This window comes from Rattus norvegicus, chromosome 4 (assembly GCF_021556685.1).
Source record: "Rattus norvegicus strain SHRSP/BbbUtx chromosome 4, alternate assembly SHRSP_T2T, whole genome shotgun sequence".
Lineage (NCBI taxonomy): Eukaryota > Metazoa > Chordata > Mammalia > Rodentia > Muridae > Rattus > Rattus norvegicus.
Window position 1 is genome coordinate 42,776,776 of NC_141537.1, and position 21,856 is coordinate 42,798,631.

General features: G+C 38.4%; 1 protein-coding gene and 1 long non-coding RNA gene across 4 annotated transcripts in view; both read left to right on the forward strand.

Moving 5' to 3' along the window:
- The first annotated feature begins 497 nt into the window (after window positions 1-497).
- LOC120102155 (uncharacterized) overlaps window positions 498-21,856 on the forward strand; it is a 32,730-nt gene continuing 11,371 nt past the window's right edge. The window contains exons 1-2 of one of the 3 annotated variants that reach the window (XR_015685949.1): window positions 498-858; window positions 13,711-13,815. This is a non-coding gene — a long non-coding RNA (uncharacterized LOC120102155). The remainder of the gene's footprint in view (window positions 859-13,710; window positions 13,816-21,856) is intronic. The other 2 variants (XR_015685950.1, XR_015685951.1) reach the window with 2 other exon arrangements.
- Window positions 3,478-11,785, forward strand: LOC147994752 (uncharacterized). The gene is made up of 5 exons (XM_087659572.1): window positions 3,478-3,641; window positions 8,000-8,017; window positions 9,277-9,405; window positions 9,967-10,302; window positions 11,724-11,785. Exons 1-5 carry the CDS (start codon window positions 3,515-3,517, stop codon window positions 11,783-11,785), a joined length of 672 nt encoding a protein of 223 aa, XP_087515698.1. The 5' UTR covers window positions 3,478-3,514.

Genomic DNA, 21,856 nt, shown 5'->3' on the forward strand with positions numbered 1-21,856 from the left:
CACTATACTGCAAGTTTGGAAAATTCCTTGTTCCTTTTTGTGTTCTCTTTGCTCTCTATATTTAGCATTTGGTATTTATAGTATCTGATCGCATGGAGAACTATATATAGTGCTGACTTTCATACAGAAAAAAATCATATACAATAGGCAAGTTTATATTCTTTCATGGTGTTAGAGAATTTAAATTCTATGTGGGTATAATCTAGATTCATTCTTAGAACACCACATTTTACACACCATTATAAAGTATAAATAGAACTTTTTAACACCAATGGATGAATATAGACATTCGAGCACTAATTTAAATAAGATATGGAACATTTCATCCCTCCAGGAAGCTACATGGGCCCCCTTTTGTCAATCTTCATTCTTTACATAGCATACATTCTAATTGAGTTTGTATAGAAATAGCTTGCCTATTCTTGAGCTTGTTATTAGAGATTCACTGCTGCATGTGTGTCTGTTGTGTCTGGTTTCTTTCAAACAACATGCTTTCCTTAGTTACTCATGACGCGCAGTACTACATCCTCTTTTTCTACTTCTGAGTAGCATTGCATTGTATAAATAGATCACAACTGCTTAATGCCACATCGATGGACATTCAACTTGTTTTTACTATTGACATTTGTATGCAAGTATTAGCATGAACTTACATTTTCACTCTTTTTGAAAAAGAGTCACAGGAGTAGTAATCTTAGTCCTAGAACTGGGACATATTTTACTTGACAAAAAAAGTGTTTAAGCTTTTTATTCAAACTCTCTGCTTTACCATTTTACATGTCCTGGTAGCTTAGGAAATGTACCTGTTGGACTTCATCTCCTCCAACCTTCAACTTTGAAGTTTAAGGTATTTTAAGGGTATGTGATGGTTTTCCATTGTCTCTGTGCATTGCATTGCATTGCCTTACTAACGACTAAACTAGAAATTCTCTTTTACAATGGTCATAGTATTTTTTAGTTCTACAATTTCCATTTGGTTCATTGATATAATTCCACTTTTCTATCAAGGCTTGCACATTTATTCACTCTTTTTGATCATCTTTGATCATTAACATTTGTATCATTTCTTTTAAAGTCCTTGGCTGCTAATTTTAATATCTAGGTCAGCATAGGATAATTCATTGGCACCTTTATCTTCTGACTAGGGCACATATATTTTTGTTTCTTGGGATTTCTAGTGCTTTTAAATTGCATAGTAGATGTTTTCAATGATATATTATTGAGAATTTAAGTTTTTAAATATTTTTCTGAGAAGTGTTGGTTTGTATTTGGCCAGATAGTTAAATTACCAGTGGTTTCCTTAAATACATGAGGCTCAACTTATAAATAGTTTCAACTTATTATACATTGTTATGCAAAATTTGCGCACAATTTTAAAACTTAATTTTGACCTTCCTCTTAGACTACGGATGTATTCAAGAATCTTAGTTTAATATTAGCCAGTTTGTTGTCATTATTGAAAGACAAACTTCTTCTTTACATGAATTCTTTTTATGATCTTTTAAAAACACATCAAGCATTTTTAAAATGTCAGCATCATAATGGATAGAAATTCTTTTAAAAAATGAGAGTAGTAAGATTCTTGTTTCAACATAAATTTGCTGGCTGGATTGGGTAATAATCTTGGCATTTCTGTCTTGTGAGTAAGATATAAAACACTAGCAATATGAAACTACTGAGGCTTAGGAAATATGTTGGTTATTGTTAGTTTGACCTAATGTAAATGTTTGGACAGTAATTAATATATTTCTATAAATACTTAATTGTCTCCTGCCACATCATTAATAAAGTCATGTCCCCAATTTTCAGCTTGACTCTTTTGAGGACAGTCTTTAAGGAAATAGGTAAAATTAACTGAGGCCAAAAAAGTAGAGTCCTAGTACAACAGGTCTGAGGTTCTTTTGAAATGGAGAGGAGAGAAACAGCTTATTCAGTGTTCTCTGCCTCTTTTCTTCTTCTTCTGTACCCTTTCCATTTCTTCTTACAGTGTGCACAGAGGAAAGGCCGTGTGAATACATTGAGAAAATTGCCGTCTGCAGGCCAGAAAGGAGCCCTCTGAATTTACTAGCACTTCATCTTTTATTTTGTGTGTGTGTGTGTGTGTGTGAGAGAGAGAGAGAGAGAGAGAGAGAGAGAGACAGAGACAGAGACAGAGACAGAGACAGAGACACACAGAGAGACACAGAGAGAGAGACAGAGAGACAGAGAGAGGGGAAGAGTCTGCAAGTGTGGAGATCCGATAACAGTCTAGAGGTTCTCTGTTATATCATGTGGGTTTTGGGATTAAAGTTAGGATATCAGGCTCAGCAGCTTATTGCTTTACCATTGACCCATCCAGCCAACCCTGTTTCTAGTCGTCAAGCTATCTGAGTTTACCAGTACTGCCAGTGCAAAGTTGAGCAGTCCTCTGAGGGGGGAGTGAGGATGACTGTGAGAAAGAGCAAAAAGAACACTCAGAGTCGAAGGTCAGGAGGACTGCAGGTCTATACCACTATAGCCCGGAATGAATTTCTCATAGCTTTTAATATGCTTTACAGTATCGTGGGAAACAAAGTCACAAGCTAGTAGAGACAATGGCTGATGTATATTGGATATTTATTCCCATCTGGCAGTCTCCCTGTTCCTTCCTTCAAGATTAACAGAACAGTCAGTCCCCTACCTTGAGCTTCAAGTGCGTCCCCCCTTGATGTTCCATGAGTCAGCAGGGCAGGAAATCTGCCAATATACCCTGGGCTGCCTTTACTCTGCCTGACAGTCAGGTTTTCACAGAAGCAGACAAACTGGCTCCCAACACCTGGGCTATGGTAATTTTTATCTGGAATTCTCAGTTATTTAATACATTGCATTTAAACTTTATGATCCATTGTTAAATTTATTTTGTTAATAACTAAGATTGATAAATCATTGTTATCTTAGACTCTGATAAAAAAAATCTCACAAAACAGGGCTGGAGAGATGGCTCAGAGCATCGGCTGCTCTTCCGGAAGTCTTGAGTTCAATTCCCAGCAACCATACGGTTGCTGGGAACCATCTAAATATAACCATCTAAAATGAGATCCAGTGCCCTCTTTTGGCCTACAGACACACATGCAGGCAGAAAGCTGTATGTATAATAAATATAACTTACAAAAAACCTCACAAAACAACGAAAACATCTCTTTTTAACCCAATAATGCTGTTTTCACCCTTCGATTTTTCTCTTTCATTTTTTAACCAACTGTATTCACAAATTTAAACAAAGGTAGCTTTAGGATTATATCTGGAGGACCCAGTTCTCCAGATTTCTCAGTTTATTCAAAATTCTCTAGGAAAATGAAGTGCCTAATAATGACATGAAATATCCCCACGGTTAAATTTCAAAGGATGACATCACCTCACTCAGCTGCAGATAGTGTCAGATGTATCACTCAAGCTTAGCTCCTGGGGAGGGAGGGCACTAATGACATCACTCAAACTTGGCTCCTGGGGAGGGAGGGCACCAATGACATCACTCAAATTTAGTTCCTGAAGAGAGATGGCACCAGTGACATCTGACCCTACCTATATCTTAGGCAGGACCCAGGACTCTTTCATTATCACTGCTGATGTTGGCTTTTGTAAAAGGCAGCCGGTTCTAGGAATTGGACCGGGCAATGGTGTGGGTAAGTAAAAGAAACCTTATGACATGATTCTATAATCTACTTCTAAAATAGATTTTTACATACAATTTTTCTTTTATTTTGAGATTCTAATTACATCACTTTCCCCCTCTTTTTTCACTTCCAACCCCCCTTTGTATACCCCTTGCTCTCTTTCAATTTTATGACCCATTTTAATTGTTATTGCATGCATACATGGTATATGTTAATATTGGTGTGTGGTAGTCTGCTTATGTGGTGTTCAATTGCATGATGTAGTACAATACTGATTTAACCTTTGTTAGGAGTTTCTGTAGAGAGTGTAGTGGAAGGAAAGGAGCATTTTAATATGATGGACAGAAGTAACTTCAAAGAATGTCTCCCTTCTTTTTATCTCTCAAATCTTGAAAACTCACAGCAAGCTGATTGAACATATCAGAAAGCCTGTCGTATTGTTTGCAGTGATTTAGAATTAGGGGGATGTTGAAAGCCTGAGACACCCGCGGATTTACCATCAGTAGAAAAATTTCATTCTTAAACCATAATGGGTCTTTCAGAAATATATTCTCAGTCAAGACATGAATGTAGGCATGCATCATAAAGGACAGATGAATTTTTCAGGTGAAGTATTACAGGGTAATATTAATATGCTGCTATATTCCTATTAATAAATAAGCCCTATATAAATAAAGTAATATTATGAAAATATAGATCTATTTATTAATATAATTTATAGATAAATTCCTACCTAAATAATCTTGGATTTTGTATTTTTGAATTTTTATTTTATAGACAAGAAAGGAAGATTACCACAGAGTTAAGTCCTCAAAGAAATAGAAACATTTTGGAAATTGACTTTTTCATTACTCTCATGTCGAGCTGACTTTTAATCATGCTTCTCTGATAGTCGTTTCTCTAAGCATATCATGTCTCACACAGGTACAAAACTAAGTAGACCTCCCTGTTTGGAAATCTTACATTTTACTGAGACTTGAAAGAAAAGGGAACTCGCTTCTGAAAGTGAAAAGTGAGATGCGCCGAAAGAGAAATGAGAGTGCGTTGACCATGCAGATCAGATGCCAAAAGTATCTTGAGGTTTTTCAGAGACAGAACTAGCATGCTCAATAGAAAGCAGGCGGTCAGAGCTGGCAAGAAAAATGCCAAGGTAAAAATGTAAAAATTCAACTGGAAACATTCAACGATAAGGCATTTCTAAGTGTTTGTGTCTTCCTTGACTAAGTTGAGTTTTAGCAAAACCTCTTCCGATCTACTTTTAATGCTTCTAGCAGAGAGTAGGTTTTGTACATAATTTGCTAGATGTAAAATCCTTGGAATCTTGGGTAGCATGTAAGTCCCCAGATTGTTAACACTGTGCTTTGAAGTCAGCTGTTTATTTTGTTGCAGTACCATGTAAGTTCACTGCCAATTGCCAGGAAGCTTTCAGCATATATAGTCACATCACACAGCAACAGCATCTTGAATGTGATTTGGGGGAAAAATAGTCAACAGTGTGGAAATACAGATTTTGCTATATTTTATTTAATAAAATTCACACAGTATATCTTGTTCCCATTGTAATACCTGATTAACATTACTCAGATTTAAGGCATTCACACAATAGTAAAAGGAAATTTTTACTGTAGGTACCAAAGATCAAGAGGCAAAGGACATGAGTAATCCATAGAAATATTAAATGCAAATTATCGAAGAATCTATGGAGGCTTCAGTAGTAGTCAATACCTGAAATTTAAAAGCATTTATTTGATTGTTAATATAATTTTTATAAATAATTGCATAGTTAGAAAAGGCATTCAATATCATTCAGTTGAAATAAAAAGGTTTTAGGAAAAAATTGTAAATAAGGATCAAGAGCCTTTTCATGTGCTTATGAGTCTTTAATTAGGACATAATCCAAATGATATTCATTTTTAAGAATGTGATTTAGAGACTGTCATAAATACCTAAAATTTAGGAAATTAATCTGGCATGGTTACGTAGTTTAATATGCAACCTTTGAAATTACATTAACACAAATATTTATATGTTAAATCTTATCTATAATAAAATACTGGAAAATATATGGAATTAAAATTTAATATTATTAGGATCATAGAAGATTCATTTAAATAAAGGTCTGCATTATTTCTAATCAGGTGTGTGTGTGTGTGTGTGTGTGTGTGTGTGTGTGTGTGTGTGTACACCACATGAATCCAATTGCAGGAGGCCAGAGGACTGGGATTCTCCTGAAGCTGGTGACTGTGAGCTGTCAAAGATAGATACTGGGAACTATGCTTGAGTCCCAGCCAGAGCAGGAAGTTCTCTCAGCTCCTGAGCCAGTTCTCTAGCTTATGCAATACAATCTTATGAATACATTTGGTGCTTTACAAACTATCTTTCATAATACTAAAGAGGAGATTATTATGTGCACTTATGCCTACATGTCTATGCATCATATATTTGTATATTGTCTACACAATTTATTACAGTTATGCATTCATATATAGTCATTGTGTTGTTTGTACATATAAATAATATATAAAACTATGTAAATGGTAATAGTAACCTCAATTTGAGTTTAACTATATTGATTTTGCTATAGTAAATCCATTTAACACGGAGCTAGAGAGTTCATCGTAAATAGATATACTGATTAAAAGCCCTAAGAATTTCACGTGAGAGCATTTATTCGAACTCAAAAAGGCTTAAAAGCAGAAGAAAAACTGCATAGGACAAAAGTGTTCACTGAACACAGAGGAACTGAAGCTTTTCAGCTAAACAAATGGAAGATAGTTCTCTTGGTCCTCGTGGAGCATAAGATGCTCTCCAAACAATATGGTTAGAGTTAGGTTGTTTTAGCTTTACAATAGTAAGAAAGTACCTATAAAAATATTCTACTTTGCATTTTCAGTATAGTTTTCAATAAGGTACATGAGATAATCAATGTTTTCAGAAAATAAAACAGGCTTGTGTTAGATACTTTGGCAAATTGTTGCCCAATGTAAATATCTAGAACATAACTTAAGATAGGCTAAGCTAAACTGTGTCCAGTTGATTAAGTACGTTACATGTGGTTTTATTTAATGATACTTTTAAGTTACAAATAACTTTTAGGATTTAACTCCCCTATCTATCTATCTATCTATCTATCTATCTATCTATCTATCTATCTATCTGTCATGTTATATCTTTGATTTAGATAAACATCTTTCAGGATAAAAAGAATTTAAATTAATGAAATTTAAAAAAATAATCGCAGGATTTCTGAATGCCATCATTTGTTTTCAAGAAGAACTGAGTTATGGAAACATTATAGGCTAGAGTGAGAGTGCCCAACAGGTACAAACACCTGCTGTACAAACCGAAGTTCAGTCTCTGAATGTCACTGTGAAAGCTGACTCCTGAAAGTTCTCTGACACAGACACAGACTCAGACTCAGACTCAGACACAGACACAGACACAGACACACACACAGACACACACACACAGACACAGACACACACAGAGACACACACACACAGACACAAACACAGACACACACACAGACACACACACAGACACAGATTCAGACACAGACTCAGACACGGACACAGACACGGACACGGATACAGACACGGACACGGACTCGGACACAGACACAGACACACAGACAGACACACACACAAGACACAGACACAGACACACACACAGACACACACACAGACACAGATTCAGACACAGACTCAGACACGGACTTGGACACGGACACAAAGACAAGTGCTCACTCAGAGGTTAGAGGAAGTTAAAGTTTGTTCTCTTGAGACTGACTGGGTCTCTCAAGCTGGCAACCAAGCCTTAGTGATGCTCTTGCATCTGCCCTCCACAGGGCTTGTGTTAAAGTCACTAGTGGTCATGCTCAGTTTGTTTGTTTTTTAAAACCAATGCTGGGAAATGCAGGTATTCTCCATGGTATTTCTATACCTTTAAAACAACTTGAATTTACATTTCAAGCTATTATTACTATAATTGCGGTTAGTATTTACAGTAAACCATTTTTAACTGAAACATCTTAACTCATTCCTCCCTTTTTAACTCTTTTTATGAGGCCAATAAGCAGCCAGGGATGATATAGCATTGTGAGGACAAATGGGCATTAAGCAGAGCAGGGAAGCATTGACCTGATCCTTTCAGCACTTCGTGCAGCTTGGTTTTTTTTTTTTTTTTTTTTTTTTTTTGAGAGGACAGGAATTTTTTTCTTGGTGATTTTGACAGAAGTCTTATCTGTGAAATCTGACCAAGGGAGAGTTTAACACCAACCTCTATGTAATCAGGTTTACTTCTCAGGGTACTCAGAGATGGACAATAGGGTCCTCCCCTTGCAGTACCTCCTTTCCCACCCCTTGCAGGTACTCATGCCAATACAGGTAAGCATAAATCTGAGTTTTATGCTGCTCCTAAAGGAGGCAGATCATCATAGGGCTCAGTCAGGCCTCTGTCATCCAAATCAAGTCTCTGATAATGAATTTGTAGAGGTTTGGATGCCAGGGAGTCAATCTGTTGTCTAATGAAGCTCATAAGTTTGTAATGGCATCAATAGAAGGACTGGCTCTAAACCTTGCACCTTTAAACTTTTTAACTAATAAATTCTATACCAAAGCAAAGATATAATTTTAGCTTAGTTACCAAATGAGATTATGGCTGTACAACTCAATCTAGCTAATTCCTCCCTGTTAAATTACAACAAATTCTAAATTCCTCATAAAAACAACCTTAGAACAATTACTTTCAGCCCCCCAAAAGTCCAGGGAATTGGGGCAACGTCTCTTCCATAACTTCTTCAAGCTGTATATGGGTGTTGAGATATCTTTGGGGTTAGGGGGTAGGAAGAATGAAGCAAATGTTGTGGCCGGATATGTGTCTTGACTGGACAGCTCCAAGTCCTTGAGACCAGGAATCTAAGTAGGTACATTCTGCAAAATATGATTCTCAAGACAAAAATTTAGAATCGAGATATCTTTTTGTTTGATTCTCCTGAATCTGGTTTTTCAGGCAATTTTCCTCTCTCCAATCTGATCAGTATGACTCTGTGAGATTTCCAGAACCTAATCACACTTAAAAAACAAAAACAAAACACAAAAACAAAATCTTTCTCCCAGAATATTGTATTTCTTAGTCTGTAATCAGCAAAGCTTGTATCTTGCACTCTCTCCCAGAGTAATAATATAACTATAAAACTCAAAAGACACACCCATTACAAAGATTAAACAATTTTAAAAGAGGAAGTAGGCTAAACAATAGTGTTAAACAATTAGCCTGATAGGCCAATTAAACACATTTTATCAATTTCAATATCAATAAGAAACATCAAAATATTTGGACTTTAGCACAATATATATCAATTGATCAAGCTCTCTACCTAGAGTTCCCAAGGCAGGTTCCAGAAATATACATCCCAATTCCATGGTGGCTTAGTGTCTCTGGACACCACAGACAGTTATCCCTGTGGTAACTTTTCTGATACTTCCTGCTTAAAACCCAAAAGGTCAGAAGGATCGTAAGGCCCCACTTTCATGGTCTGTATTTGTACTGACAATCAAGATCAAGCAAGCTTTGCCCTTCCGCTCCACAGGAGGTTTCTGTCCTCCCTGAGCTTGCCTTTGGACACTGCGTTACTGTTTCACAGGTGTACCATCCCAGTCAAACTCCCCACCTGGCACTGTCCCCAGAGTGGGTCGCCTACGCATGGGCGAGTGCAGACAGGCACTTGGAGCCAGAAGTGAGAGCCCCTTTGGGCTCACCGCCCCCCAAGCGGGTCAGTGAAAAAATGATGAGAGTAGTGGTATTTCACCTGTGGCCCTAGAGGCCAGCGGACTCTGCCCTGACCCCTCACGGGGAACCGGGGAACACCAGGTCTGAAATGATGATGGAGACAGAATCACAGACAGAAGGAGTTCGAGAAAGGCACTGTAGGGCCTTTTCTCCCTCTGTAACTACCTCCTGAATATCTGGCCATGTCTTGTAAACCCTAAGTATTTCATTAATCAAGTTCCAGTAGGAGAAGGTTGGAACAGGGACTTTTTCTGGGCCAAATGTCTTATAAAAATCTTTCAGACAGTCTCCCAGTCTGGCCCACCTTTTTTCAATAGTTCCCTCTTGGGGAAACCAAGGACAAACATCCTCAGTGAATATAAAGAATTTAGCAAGATCCTCTTTAAGACCCTGTAAGAATAAGTCATGCTTAGTCAGTGCCTGGTCCATTTTGCATTGCTCAATTCCTTACCTTACTCAGATCTGATTCACAGTGGGTCGCCATGGTGATCGCGATTTGGATCTTCTCTCCTTCCTCAGGGAAATGTTGACTCTTGTCCTCCAGGAAACAGCGATCCTATATGGGGGGCATCCATGGGCAAAATCAATGTTCAATCAGATCCTGTACCCAGGCCCCACATTAGGCGCCAACTACCCCAGCTGGCCGGTGTTTCAGCGGAGACCTGGGAGTGGAGGAAAGAATGGGGGACAGGAGGCACAAAGAAGGAGAGCAAGTCTACATTCAGATCAAGCTCTCAAACTTTAATTAAAAAAAAAAAAAAAACCAACCCCCCTCCCCCCAAAAAAAACCAGCGGCTTATAAAGACAAACAGGCGGGAAGGTCACCCAGGACCCAGGATCAATTTCATTACCATCATGACCGTCCCTATAGCCCTAAACTGTAAGTTGCAGGTATAAACTGGTAAGAAGAGACGGCTGGAGGCAGAAGCTATAAAAGTGATAAGAACTGACAACTGGCTAGGTGTCCCAGAGGGTGTAAGTGGGCTTAACATTCCTGAAATGTTCTTGAGCCAGAGGGTGTGTAAGCAGGGTTGGCTCCTGGCAACTCATTCTTCACACTGCTAAAATTTCAGGCCAAATGGGTACCAAAAATATGTCAACAATTATACTTTATATTTACATTATATCAGATTTATTCTTCTGCTTAAAAATATTTGTCAATCATGCTTCAAGGTTGAATTTCAATTTTTAGTTTAATTTTTTTTTTTTCCCGGAGCTGGGGACCAAACCCAGGGCCTTGTGCTTGCTAGGCAAGCGCTCTACCACTGAGCTAAATCCCCAACCCGAATTTCAATTTTTAAATATCAAAGAAATAATCTCCATGAAACACTTTAGGGAACACACGAGATATCCTCTTTATGGACTAGTATGTGGCAGATATATTTCTCAAGTGTTAAGGTACACTGGAATCAGGATCGCTTTCCCATGTCAAGACAGACTTTTAGCATTTATAAGTGAAAGCCTGGTCTCTAGCAAGGAAAATCTGGATTCCAGGGTACACTGACTTAGGAAGAGGATTCATTTAACTTCCTATGACCAGCATTTGTTTGGCTCTGACATCTGGAAGACAGAAGGATTCACGTTTGTTTCATGAGTTGGCAGAAAATCTGCCCTTATTTTGACCTTTCTGTCTTTAGCTCCCAGGTTGAAGACAACATTACTCTTCTTTTTTTATTTTTTTTTCATCATATATTAACTTGGGTATTTCTTATTTACATTTCGATTGCTATTCCCTTTCCAGGTTTCCAGGCCAACATCCCCCAACCCCTCCCCCTCCCCTTCTTTATGGGTGTTCCCCTCCCCATCCTACCCCCATTACTGCCCTCCCTCCAACAATCACGTTCACTGGGAGTTCAGTCTTGGCAGGACCAAGGGCTTCCCCTTCCACTGGTGATCTTACTAGGCTATTCATTGCTACCTATGAGGTTGGAGCCCAAGGTCAGTCCATGTATAGTCTTTGGGTAGTGGCTTAGTCCCTGGAAGCTCTGGTTGGTTGGCATTGTTGTTCATATGAGGTCTCGAGCCCCTTCAAGCTCTTCCAGTCCTTTCTCTGATTCCTTCAACGGGGCTCCCGTTCTCAATTCGGTGGTTTGCTGCTGGCATTCACCTATGTATTTGCTGTATTCTGGCTGTGTCTCTCAGGAGAGATCTACATCCGGTTCCTGTCAGCCTGGACTTCTTTGCTTCATCCACCTGATCTAGTTTGGTGGCTGTATATGTATGGGCCACATGTGGTGCAGGCTCTGAATGGGTGTTCCTTCTGCCTCTGTTTTAAACTTTGCCTCCCTATTTCCTCCCAAGGGTATTCTTGTTCCCCTTTTAAAGAAGGAATGAGGCATTCACATTTTGATCATCCTTCTTGAGTTTCATGTGTTCTGTGGATCTAGGGTGATTTGAGCATTTGGGCTAATATCCACTTATCAATGAGTGCATACCATGTGTGTTTTTCTGTGATTGGGTTACCTCTCTCAGGATGATATTTTCCAGTTTGCCTATGAATTTCCAGTTTCCATATTTGCCTATGAATTTCATAAAGTCATTGTTTTTGATAGCTGAGTAATATTCCATTGTGTAGATTTACCGCATTTTTTGAATCCCCTCTGTTGAAGGGTTCTCTGTGTTCTTTCCAGCTTCTGGCTATTATAAATAAGGCTGCTATGAACATAGTGGAGCATGTGTCTTTGTTATATGTTGGGGCATCTTTTGGGTATATGCCCAAGAGAGGTATAGCTAGGTCCTCAGGTAGTTCAATGTCCAATTTTCTGAGGAACCTCCAGACTGATTTCCAGAATGTTTGTACCAGTCTGCAATCCCACCAACAATGGAGGAGTGTTCCTCTGACATTACTCTTGTTATTGGCTGAAGCCCAGGTAGTTAGGTTTAAAGAGCAGGTTGGGTTGAGGTTCACAATGTAGGTAAACTATTAATAGTTTGAGGTTTGCCTGCCTTGGCTGCTGAATTTCTTACAATAAGGAATAATTTATCAAGAATAAGTAGAGTTTTGTCAACTACAGCTGTCTCTTCCCTCTCTATTAAGCCTTTTTATTTGGGCTAGGGAGGTTTCTAATTGAAAAGAGTAAAAATTATGTCTTCTTACCACAGGAAGCACAGTATCTGTTCCATGCCTCCCAAAGAATTCAGGTGCAGGGACAATTTCTTTCCACACATACTGTCAATAAACTGAAAACATACACTTTTTCCATTATATTACCAAATAAATTAATGTCACAGAAAGAAAAAAAAAACCCTTAAGTTCTTTCCATATAGGAAGTGACTGAATTCTTTTATGTTTCTTAGTGAATAAAAAGTTATGATAAATGTTCAGATTCTGAGAGCAAAATGTTTATGTATGTTCCTATAATATGTGCTTCCTTTAGAATAGGTTTTCTAACATTATTTTTATTTCTTAAATTATTTTTTTTAATTTTTGAGATATATTCCAAAATACGACTTGTTTCAGCTTCTATAATGCGACCTCCATGTGTGATTTCAGGGCTGACCATTTGGTATTGAGTAGCCAAATGATGTGTTCTTCCATGAGGAGTACCACCTCTCCCACTCCCCAGTTTATCAGCTGAGTGCAGCTCTTTTTGCAGGGTTGAAACCTTGTGTCTTTCCCTGTCTACTTTGAGATGTCCATTGATGTCATCCCTACTCTGCTCCTGTTTAGTCAATCTGTAAGAGCCATTCCTCTGGCTCCCACAGTCCTTCTGGTCCCTCTTCCACAGTTTTTAAAATGGGGAAAACCCTACATTCTTTCTGCATTTTTACTATGATAAAGCCTTGCTAGGTAACCTCCACTCTCCTGGAACTTGTTATACATCTCAGCCTAGCCTAGAACCTTAGGGTAGGCCAGGCTGAGATTTTTCTTCCTTGATTTCCTGTATCTTGAGTGCTTGGATTATAGGTTTGTGCTATCCCATTCTGTAAACCTTTATGTTCGTTGCAGGCTATTAGGAAAAATGAAAAATTGAAATGTATTCAGAAGATGATCGCTGTATTAAACTGAGTTGGGGAAACTGCTATATTGTGCATGGAGGCAGAAGAAGATTTAAAAACAAACACCAACTTCGGGCCTCAGGAGCCCCAGGTTAAAGCGCACCTGTTTCTTTCATATAATGGGTTGCCAGGGCAACCTTGTTTAGTAATGCACCATGCAAAATATTGACCCAGGGTATAACTGTAACTTGAAATAAACCTGCCTAACACCAGAGTCTCACAGCTCTTAAGTACTCTATATGTGGCAGAATGGTTTATTAACTATTTGAAATACTGATTTGTTCCTCAGAACCACTGATGTTGGTTGAAATAACACTGGTTTTCAACCTAGACATAAAATTGGATGCATGAGGTGATTTTATTAAAATGAATACCAGAGTTAGAAGAAAGATTGGTAAGTACTTTGAATATTTTCTGTGTATTCAGTATTCAGGGCAATTTTTCTTTGAAATACATTGCTAAGGGATTCTGAAAACAGTTTATGAAGTTAATGTTAAATAATATTTTTGCTGATGTGTACCTCTGTCAGGTGTGTGTGTGTGAGTGTGTGTGTGTGTGTGTGTGTGTGTGTGTGTGTATACCGAAGCTAATTTCCAACCTAGGCTTTTAAGGGCTGTCTCCATAGTGATGACCAATGAAAAGCAAGCAATTCCCAGGTTTCTTTCTCAGAATATGTGGCACAGTCTTCTCTTTTTTATGCCTTTCTGTTTGTTCCCCATACACCATTATTGTCAGCCTCCATGGCAACAACCAATGGGCTCTTGAGCATACCACTCTGCACCCTCTGTGTGTGCTACTCTCTGTGTGCCCTCATGCACCCTGTGGAATCATAAAACATCTGAGATCCTACATGCCCAGGCAGTTGGCTTTATGCCTCTGGCAACCTTCTAGTCCTTCACTTCCTCAGAATAGCACTAATTGAAGTTGTCTTAAAAACACATTTACCTCCCTAACTTGTCGATCCCCATCAAATACACAAGAGTCTTCTTCCACATGCGTTCCACAGATATAGTTTAAAATGGAAGCTTCTTGGTGGCATAGCTGGTAATGAGCCAAGAGCCCTAACTGCTAAACTCCACATTTGAGTACAGATTAGCTCTTTAAGTCTCACAGAATGTTTTCACTAAAAAGATGAAATTTTATTTATTCATTTTGATATTGCATGCTATTTCTCACTATGATTTAGAATTTTACTGCTTCAGAAACAATAAGTATTTAAGTGATTTCTCTATGCCTGGTATTTAATTTCCCCCCTAAGGATAAAGAAAAGTATTAGATAAGAAATTCACTCTCGGGAGGGAGAGCTAAACCTTCAGAGAGGCAGACAAGCCTGGGAAACCAGAAATGACTGCTCCCTGCACACACATCTCGGACGCCAGAGGAAAAAGCCAAAGACCATCTGGAACCCTGGTGCACTGAAGCTCCCAGAAGGGGCGGCACAGGTCTTCCTGGTTGCTGCCGCTGCAGAGAGCCCGTGGGGAGCACCCCACGAGCGAACCTGAGCCTCGGGACCACAGGTAAGACCAAATTTTCTGCTGCAAGAAAGCTGCCTGGTGAACTCAAGACACAGGCCCACAGGAACAGCTGAAGACCTGTAGAGAGGAAAAACTACACGCCAGAAAGCAGAACACTCTGTCCCCATAACTGACTGAAAGAGAGGAAAACAGGTCTACAGCACTCCTGTCACACAGGCTTATAGGACAGTCTAGCCACTGTCAGAAATAGCAGAACAAAGTAACACTAGAGATAATCTGATGGCGAGAGGCAAGCGCAGGAACCCAAGCAACAGAAACCAAGACTACATGGCACCATCGGAGCCCAATTCTCCCATCAAAACAAACATGGAATATCCAAACACACCAGAAAAGCAAGATCTATTTTCAAAATCATATTTGATCATGACGCTGGAGGACTTCAAGAAAGACATGAAAAACTCCCTTAGAGAACAAGTAGAAGCCTACAGAGAGGAATCGCAAAAATCCCTGAAAGAATTCCAGGAAAACACAATCAAACAGTTGAAGGAATTAAAAATGGAAATAGAAGCAATCAAGAAAGAACACATGGAAACAACCCTGGATATAGAAAACCAAAAGAAGAGACAAGGAGCTGTAGATACAAGCCTCACCAACAGAATTCAAGAGATGGAAGAGAGAATCTCAGGAGCAGAAGATTCCATAGAAATCATTGACTCAACTGTCAAAGATAATGTAAAGCGGAAAAAGCTACTGGTCCAAAACATACAGGAAATCCAGGTCTCAATGAGAAGATCAAACCTAAGGATAATAGGTATAGAAGAGAGTGAAGACTCCCAGCTCAAAGGACCAGTAAATATCTTCAACAAAATCATAGAAGAAAACTTCCCTAACCTAAAAAAAGAGATACCCATAGGCATACAAGAAGCCTACAGAACTCCAAATAGATTGGACCAGAAAAGAAACACCTCCCGTCACATAATTGTCAAAACACCAAACGCACAAAATAAAGAAAGAATATTAAAAGCAGTAAGGGAAAAAGGTCAAGTAACATATAAAGGGAGACCTATCAGAATCACACCAGACTTCTCGCCAGAAACTATGAAGGCCAGAAGATCCTGGACTGATGTCATACAGACCCTAAGAGAACACAAATGCCAGCCCAGGTTACTGTATCCAGCAAAACTCTCAATTAATATTGATGGAGAAACCAAGATATTCCATGACAAAACCAAATTTACACAATATCTTTCTACAAATCCAGCACTACAAAGGATAATAAATGGTAAAGCCCAACATAAGGAGGCAAGCTATACCATAGAAGAAGCAAGAAACTAATCGTCTTGGCAACAAAACAAAGAGAATGAAAGCACACAAACATAACCTCACATCCAAATATGAATATAAAGGGAAGCAATAATCACTATTCCTTAATATCTCTCAATATCAATGGCCTCAACTCCCCAATAAAAAGACATAGATTAACAAACTGGATACGCAATGAGGACCCTGCATTCTGCTGCCTACAGGAAACACACCTCAGAGACAAAGACAGACACTACCTCAGAGTGAAAGGCTGGAAAACAACTTTCCAAGCAAATGGTCAGAAGAAGCAAGCTGGAGTAGCCATTCTAATATCAAATAAAATCAATTTCCAACTAAAAGTCATCAAAAAAGATAAGGAAGGACACTTCATATTCATCAAAGGAAAAATCCACCAAGATGAACTCTCAATCCTAAATATCTATGCCCCAAATACAAGGGCACCTACATACGTAAAAGAAACCTTACTAAAGCTCAAAACACACATTGCACCTCACACAATAATAGTGGGAGACTTCAACACCCCACTCTCATCAATGGACAGATCATGGAAACAGAAATTAAACAGTGATGTCGACAGACTAAGAGAAGTCATGAGCCAAATGGACTTAACGGATATTTATAGAACATTCTATCCTAAAGCAAAAGGATATACCTTCTTCTCAGCTCCTCATGGTACTTTCTCCAAAATTGACCATATAATTGGTCAAAAAACGGGCCTCAACAGGTACAGAAAGATAGAGATAATCCCATGCGTGCTATCGGACCACCACGGCCTAAAACTGGTCTTCAATAACAATAAGGGAAGAATGCCCACATATACGTGGAAATTGAACAATGCTCTACTCAATGATAACCTGGTCAAGGAAGAAATAAAGAAAGAAATTAAAAACTTTTTAGAATTTAATGAAAATGAAGATTCAACATACCCAAACTTATGGGACACAATGAAAGCTGTGCTAAGAGGAAAACTCATAGCGCTGAGTGCCTGCAGAAAGAAACAGGAAAGAGCATATGTCAGCAGCTTGACAGCACACCTAAAAGCTCTAGAACAAAAAGAAGCAAATACACCCAGGAGGAGTAGAAGGCAGGAAATAATCAAACTCAGAGCTGAAATCAACCAAGTAGAAACAAAAAGGACCATAGAAAGAATCAACAGAACCAAAAGTTGGTTCTTTGAGAAAATCAACAAGATAGATAAACCCTTAGCCAGACTAACGAGAGGACACAGAGAGTGTGTCCAAATTAACAAAATTAGAAATGAAAAGGGAGACATAACTACAGATTCAGAGGAAATTCAAAAAATCATCAGATCTTACTATAAAAACCTATATTCAACAAAATTTGAAAATCTTCAGGAAATGGACAATTTCCTAGACAGATACCAGGTATCGAAGTTAAATCAGAAACAGATAAACCAGTTAAACAGCCCCATAACTCCTAAGGAAATAGAAGCAGTCATTAAAGGTCTTCCAACCAAAAAGAGCCCAGGTCCAGACGGGTTTAGTGCAGAATTCTATCAAACCTTCGTAGAAGACCTCATACCTAATATACGGAAAACCATCAACGTGATCCATCATATAAACAAACTGAAAGAACAAAACCACATGATCATTTCATTAGATGCTGAGAAAGCATTTGACAAAATTCAACACCCCTTCATGATAAAAGTCCTGGAAAGAATAGGAATTCAAGGCCCATACCTAAACATAGTAAAAGCCATATACAGCAAACCAGTCGCTAACATTAAACTAAATGGAGAGAAACTTGAAGCAATCCCACTAAAATCAGGGACTAGACAAGGCTGCCCACTCTCTCCCTACTTATTCAATATAGTTCTTGAAGTTCTAGCCAGAGCAATCAGACAACAAAAGGAGATCAAGGGGATACAGATCGGAAAAGAAGAAGTCAAAATATCACTATTTGCAGATGACATGATAGTATATTTAAGTGATCCCAAAAGTTCCACCAGAGAACTACTAAAGCTGATAAACAACTTCAGCAAAGTGGCTGGGTATAAAATTAACTCAAATAAATCAGTTGCCTTCCTCTATACAAAAGAGAAACAAGCCGAGAAAGAAATTAGGGAAACAACACCCTTCATAATAGACCCAAATAATATAAAGTACCTCGGTGTGACTTTAACCAAGCAAGTAAAAGATCTGTACAATAGGAACTTCAAGACACTGAGGAAAGAAATTGAAGAAGACCTCAGAAGATGGAAAGATCTCCCATGCTCATGGATTGGCAGGATTAATATAGTAAAAATGGCCATTTTACCAAAAGCAATCTACAGATTCAATGCAATCCCCATCAAAATACCAATCCAATTCTTCAAAGAGTTAGACAGAACAATTTGCAAATTCATCTGGAATAACAAAAAACCCAGGATAGCTAAAGCTATCCTCAACAATAAAAGGACTTCATGGGGAATCACTATCCCTGAACTCAAGCAGTATTACAGAGCAATAGTGATAAAAACTGCATGGTATTGGTACAGAGACAGACAGATAGACCAATGGAATAGAATTGAAGACCCAGAAATGAACCCACACACCTATGGTCACTTGATTTTTGACAAAGGAGCCAAAACCATCCAATGGAAAAAAGATAGCATTTTCAGCAAATGGTGCTGGTTCAACTGGAGGGCAACATGTAGAAGAATGCAGATCGATCCATGCTTATCACCCTGTACAAAGCTTAAGTCCAAGTGGATCAAGGACCTCCACATCAAACCAGACACACTCAAACTAATAGAAGAAAAACTGGGGAAGCATCTGGAACACATGGGCACTGGAAAAGATTTCCTGAACAAAACACCAATGGCTTATCTTTAAGATCAAGAATCAACAAATGGGATCTCATAAAACTGCAAAGCTTCTGTAAGGCAAAGGACACGGTGGTTAGGACAAAACGGCAACCAACAGATTGGGAAAAGATCTTTACCAATCCTACAACAGATAGAGGCCTTATTTCCAAAATATACAAAGAACTCAAGAAGTTAGACCGCAGGGAAACAAATAACCCTATTAAAAAATGGGGTTCAGAGCTAAACAAAGAATTCACAGCTGAGGAATGCCGAATGGCTGCGAAACACCTAAAGAAATGTTCAACATCTTTAGTCATAAGGGAAATGCAAATCAAAACAACCCTGAGATTTCACCTCACACCAGTGAGAATGGCTAAGATCAAAAACTCAGGTGACAGCAGATGCTGGCGAGGATGTGGAGAAAGAGGAACACTCCTCCATTGTTTGTGGGATTGCAGACTCGTAAAACCATTCTGGAAATCAGTCTGGAGGTTCCTCAGAAAATTGGACATTGAACTGCCTGAGGATCCAGCTATACCTCTCTTGGGCATATACCCAAAAGATGCCTCAACATATAAAAGAGACACGTGCTCCACTATGTTCATCGCAGCCTTATTTATAATAGCCAGAAAATGGAAAGAACCGAGATGCCCTTCAACAGAGGAATGGATACAGAAAATGTGGTACATCTACACAAAGGAATATTACTCAGCTATCAAAAACAACGAGTTTATGAAATTCGTAGGCAAATGGTTGGAACTGGAAAGTATCATCCTGAGTGAGCTAACCCAATCACAGAAAGACATACATGGTATGCACTCATTGATAAGTGGCTATTAGCCCAAATGCTTGAATTACCCTAGATCCCTAGAACAAACGAAACTCAAGACGGATGATCAAAATGTGAATGCTTCACTCCTTCTTTAAATGAGGAAAAAGAATACCCTTGGCAGGGAAGGGAGAGGCAAAAATTAAAACAGAGACTGAAGGAACACCCAATCAGAGCCTGCCCCACATGTGGCCCATACATATACAGCCACCCAATTAGAGAAGATGGATGAAGCAAAGAAGTGCAGACCGACAGGAGCCGGATGTAGATCGCTCCTGAGAGACACAGCCAGAATACAGCAAATACAGAGGCGAATGCCAGTAGCAAACCACTGAACTGAGAATAGGTCCCCCGTTGAAGGAATCAGAGAAAGAACTGGAAGAGCTTGAAGTGGCTCGAGACCCCAAAAGTACAACAATGTCAAGCAACCAGAGCTTCCAGGGACTAAGCCACTACCTAAAGACTATATATGGACTGACCCTGGACTCTGACCCCATAGGTAGCAATGAATATCCTAGAAAGAGCACCAGTGGAAGGGGAAGCCCTGGGTCCTGCTAAGACTGAACCCCCAGTGAACTAGACTATGGGGGGAGGGCGGCAGTGGGGGGAGGGTTGGGAGGGGAGCACCCATAAGGAAGGGGAGGGGGGAAGGGGATTTTGCCCGGAAACCGGGAAAGGGAATAACACTTGAAATGTATATAAGAAATACTCAAGTTAATAAAAAAAAAAAAAGAAATTCACTCTCACGAAACTTATTATTTTGGCAAACAATCCTTGCTGCACCTACCTTGATGAGATAATTGCTAAATGAAAAGACATGGAAGGCAATCTAAAATATGCATGTACCCATCAATTCACAGGGCTATTTTTACACATTCTATCTATCAGGGCATGCAGCTAGAAATACATACTGAGCTCTTTTTTCATTTTGCTTAGGAAAGAGAAATAAAAATGAGTAACAATTACATCTGTTATATTTATGCAAGTATAAAATAATGTAATCAGAATGTTGGAAAATTACTACAATTCCTTAACAAATATATTCAAGAAATGTATAGTTTGGACATATGATTTTTGTACTTGTCTAAATTATTCATGCTTAAGGTTTAATTACTAAAATTTCTTATATTGCTATCTTAATCTGAACTGATTAATTTGATTTAGATAAAATGAGATCATAAATTTTTCTACATTCAAATATTTGACTCAGAATAAAGTTATGAAATAGTAATTAAGGAAGTCACACTGTCAGATCGTTCTCTGAACTCACTTTAACTAATTCTTTAGAAAAAAAATTTTGCCATTTTCTGTAACCTCCATAATGATCACAAGAGAAAGAAAATTTTTGGGACTTTCAGCCTTGAATTATTGTAAACGAAATTCTGATATTCCTTATAATTAAAGTCAATGACACAAAGTGAATTCTTTTCAGAAATCCAAACACAGATTAACAAAAAGTAGAAAATTTGGAGTGAAATCAATACATTTAATGTTTTTATTTGAAGTTAAAAGAAAAAAAATGGGGCTGGGGATTTAGCTCAGTGGTAGAGCGCTTACCTAGGAAGCACAAGGCCCTGGGTTTGGTCCCCAGCTCCGAAAAAAAGAACCAAAAAAAAATTTTTTTTTAAAGGGAAAATTTTGGTGAGTTGATCAAAAATATAAAAGTAACAACTCAGTATACACTTACAAGATGACTATGAGACTGAAGTGAGGTTAGACTACCCTAGTATTTAGATGTTTATTTTATCTTGATTTTTGACTCTTTAAAGCTTTAAAAATATTTATTAGCATATATTAATTATGTATAGTGTCTTTGACATTTTCATACTTGTATGTAATATATTCTGATATTTTGGTTATCTTTACACTTTACAGTTTCTTATGAGGACATTTTAACTAAAATTCATAATAATTTAATGCTGCATTTGAAATTCCTGGCTTAAAGTCTGGAAGTCTCATGTAATTCAGTTCAGTTTGAACTTTAGAGTATGGTTTAGAAAGA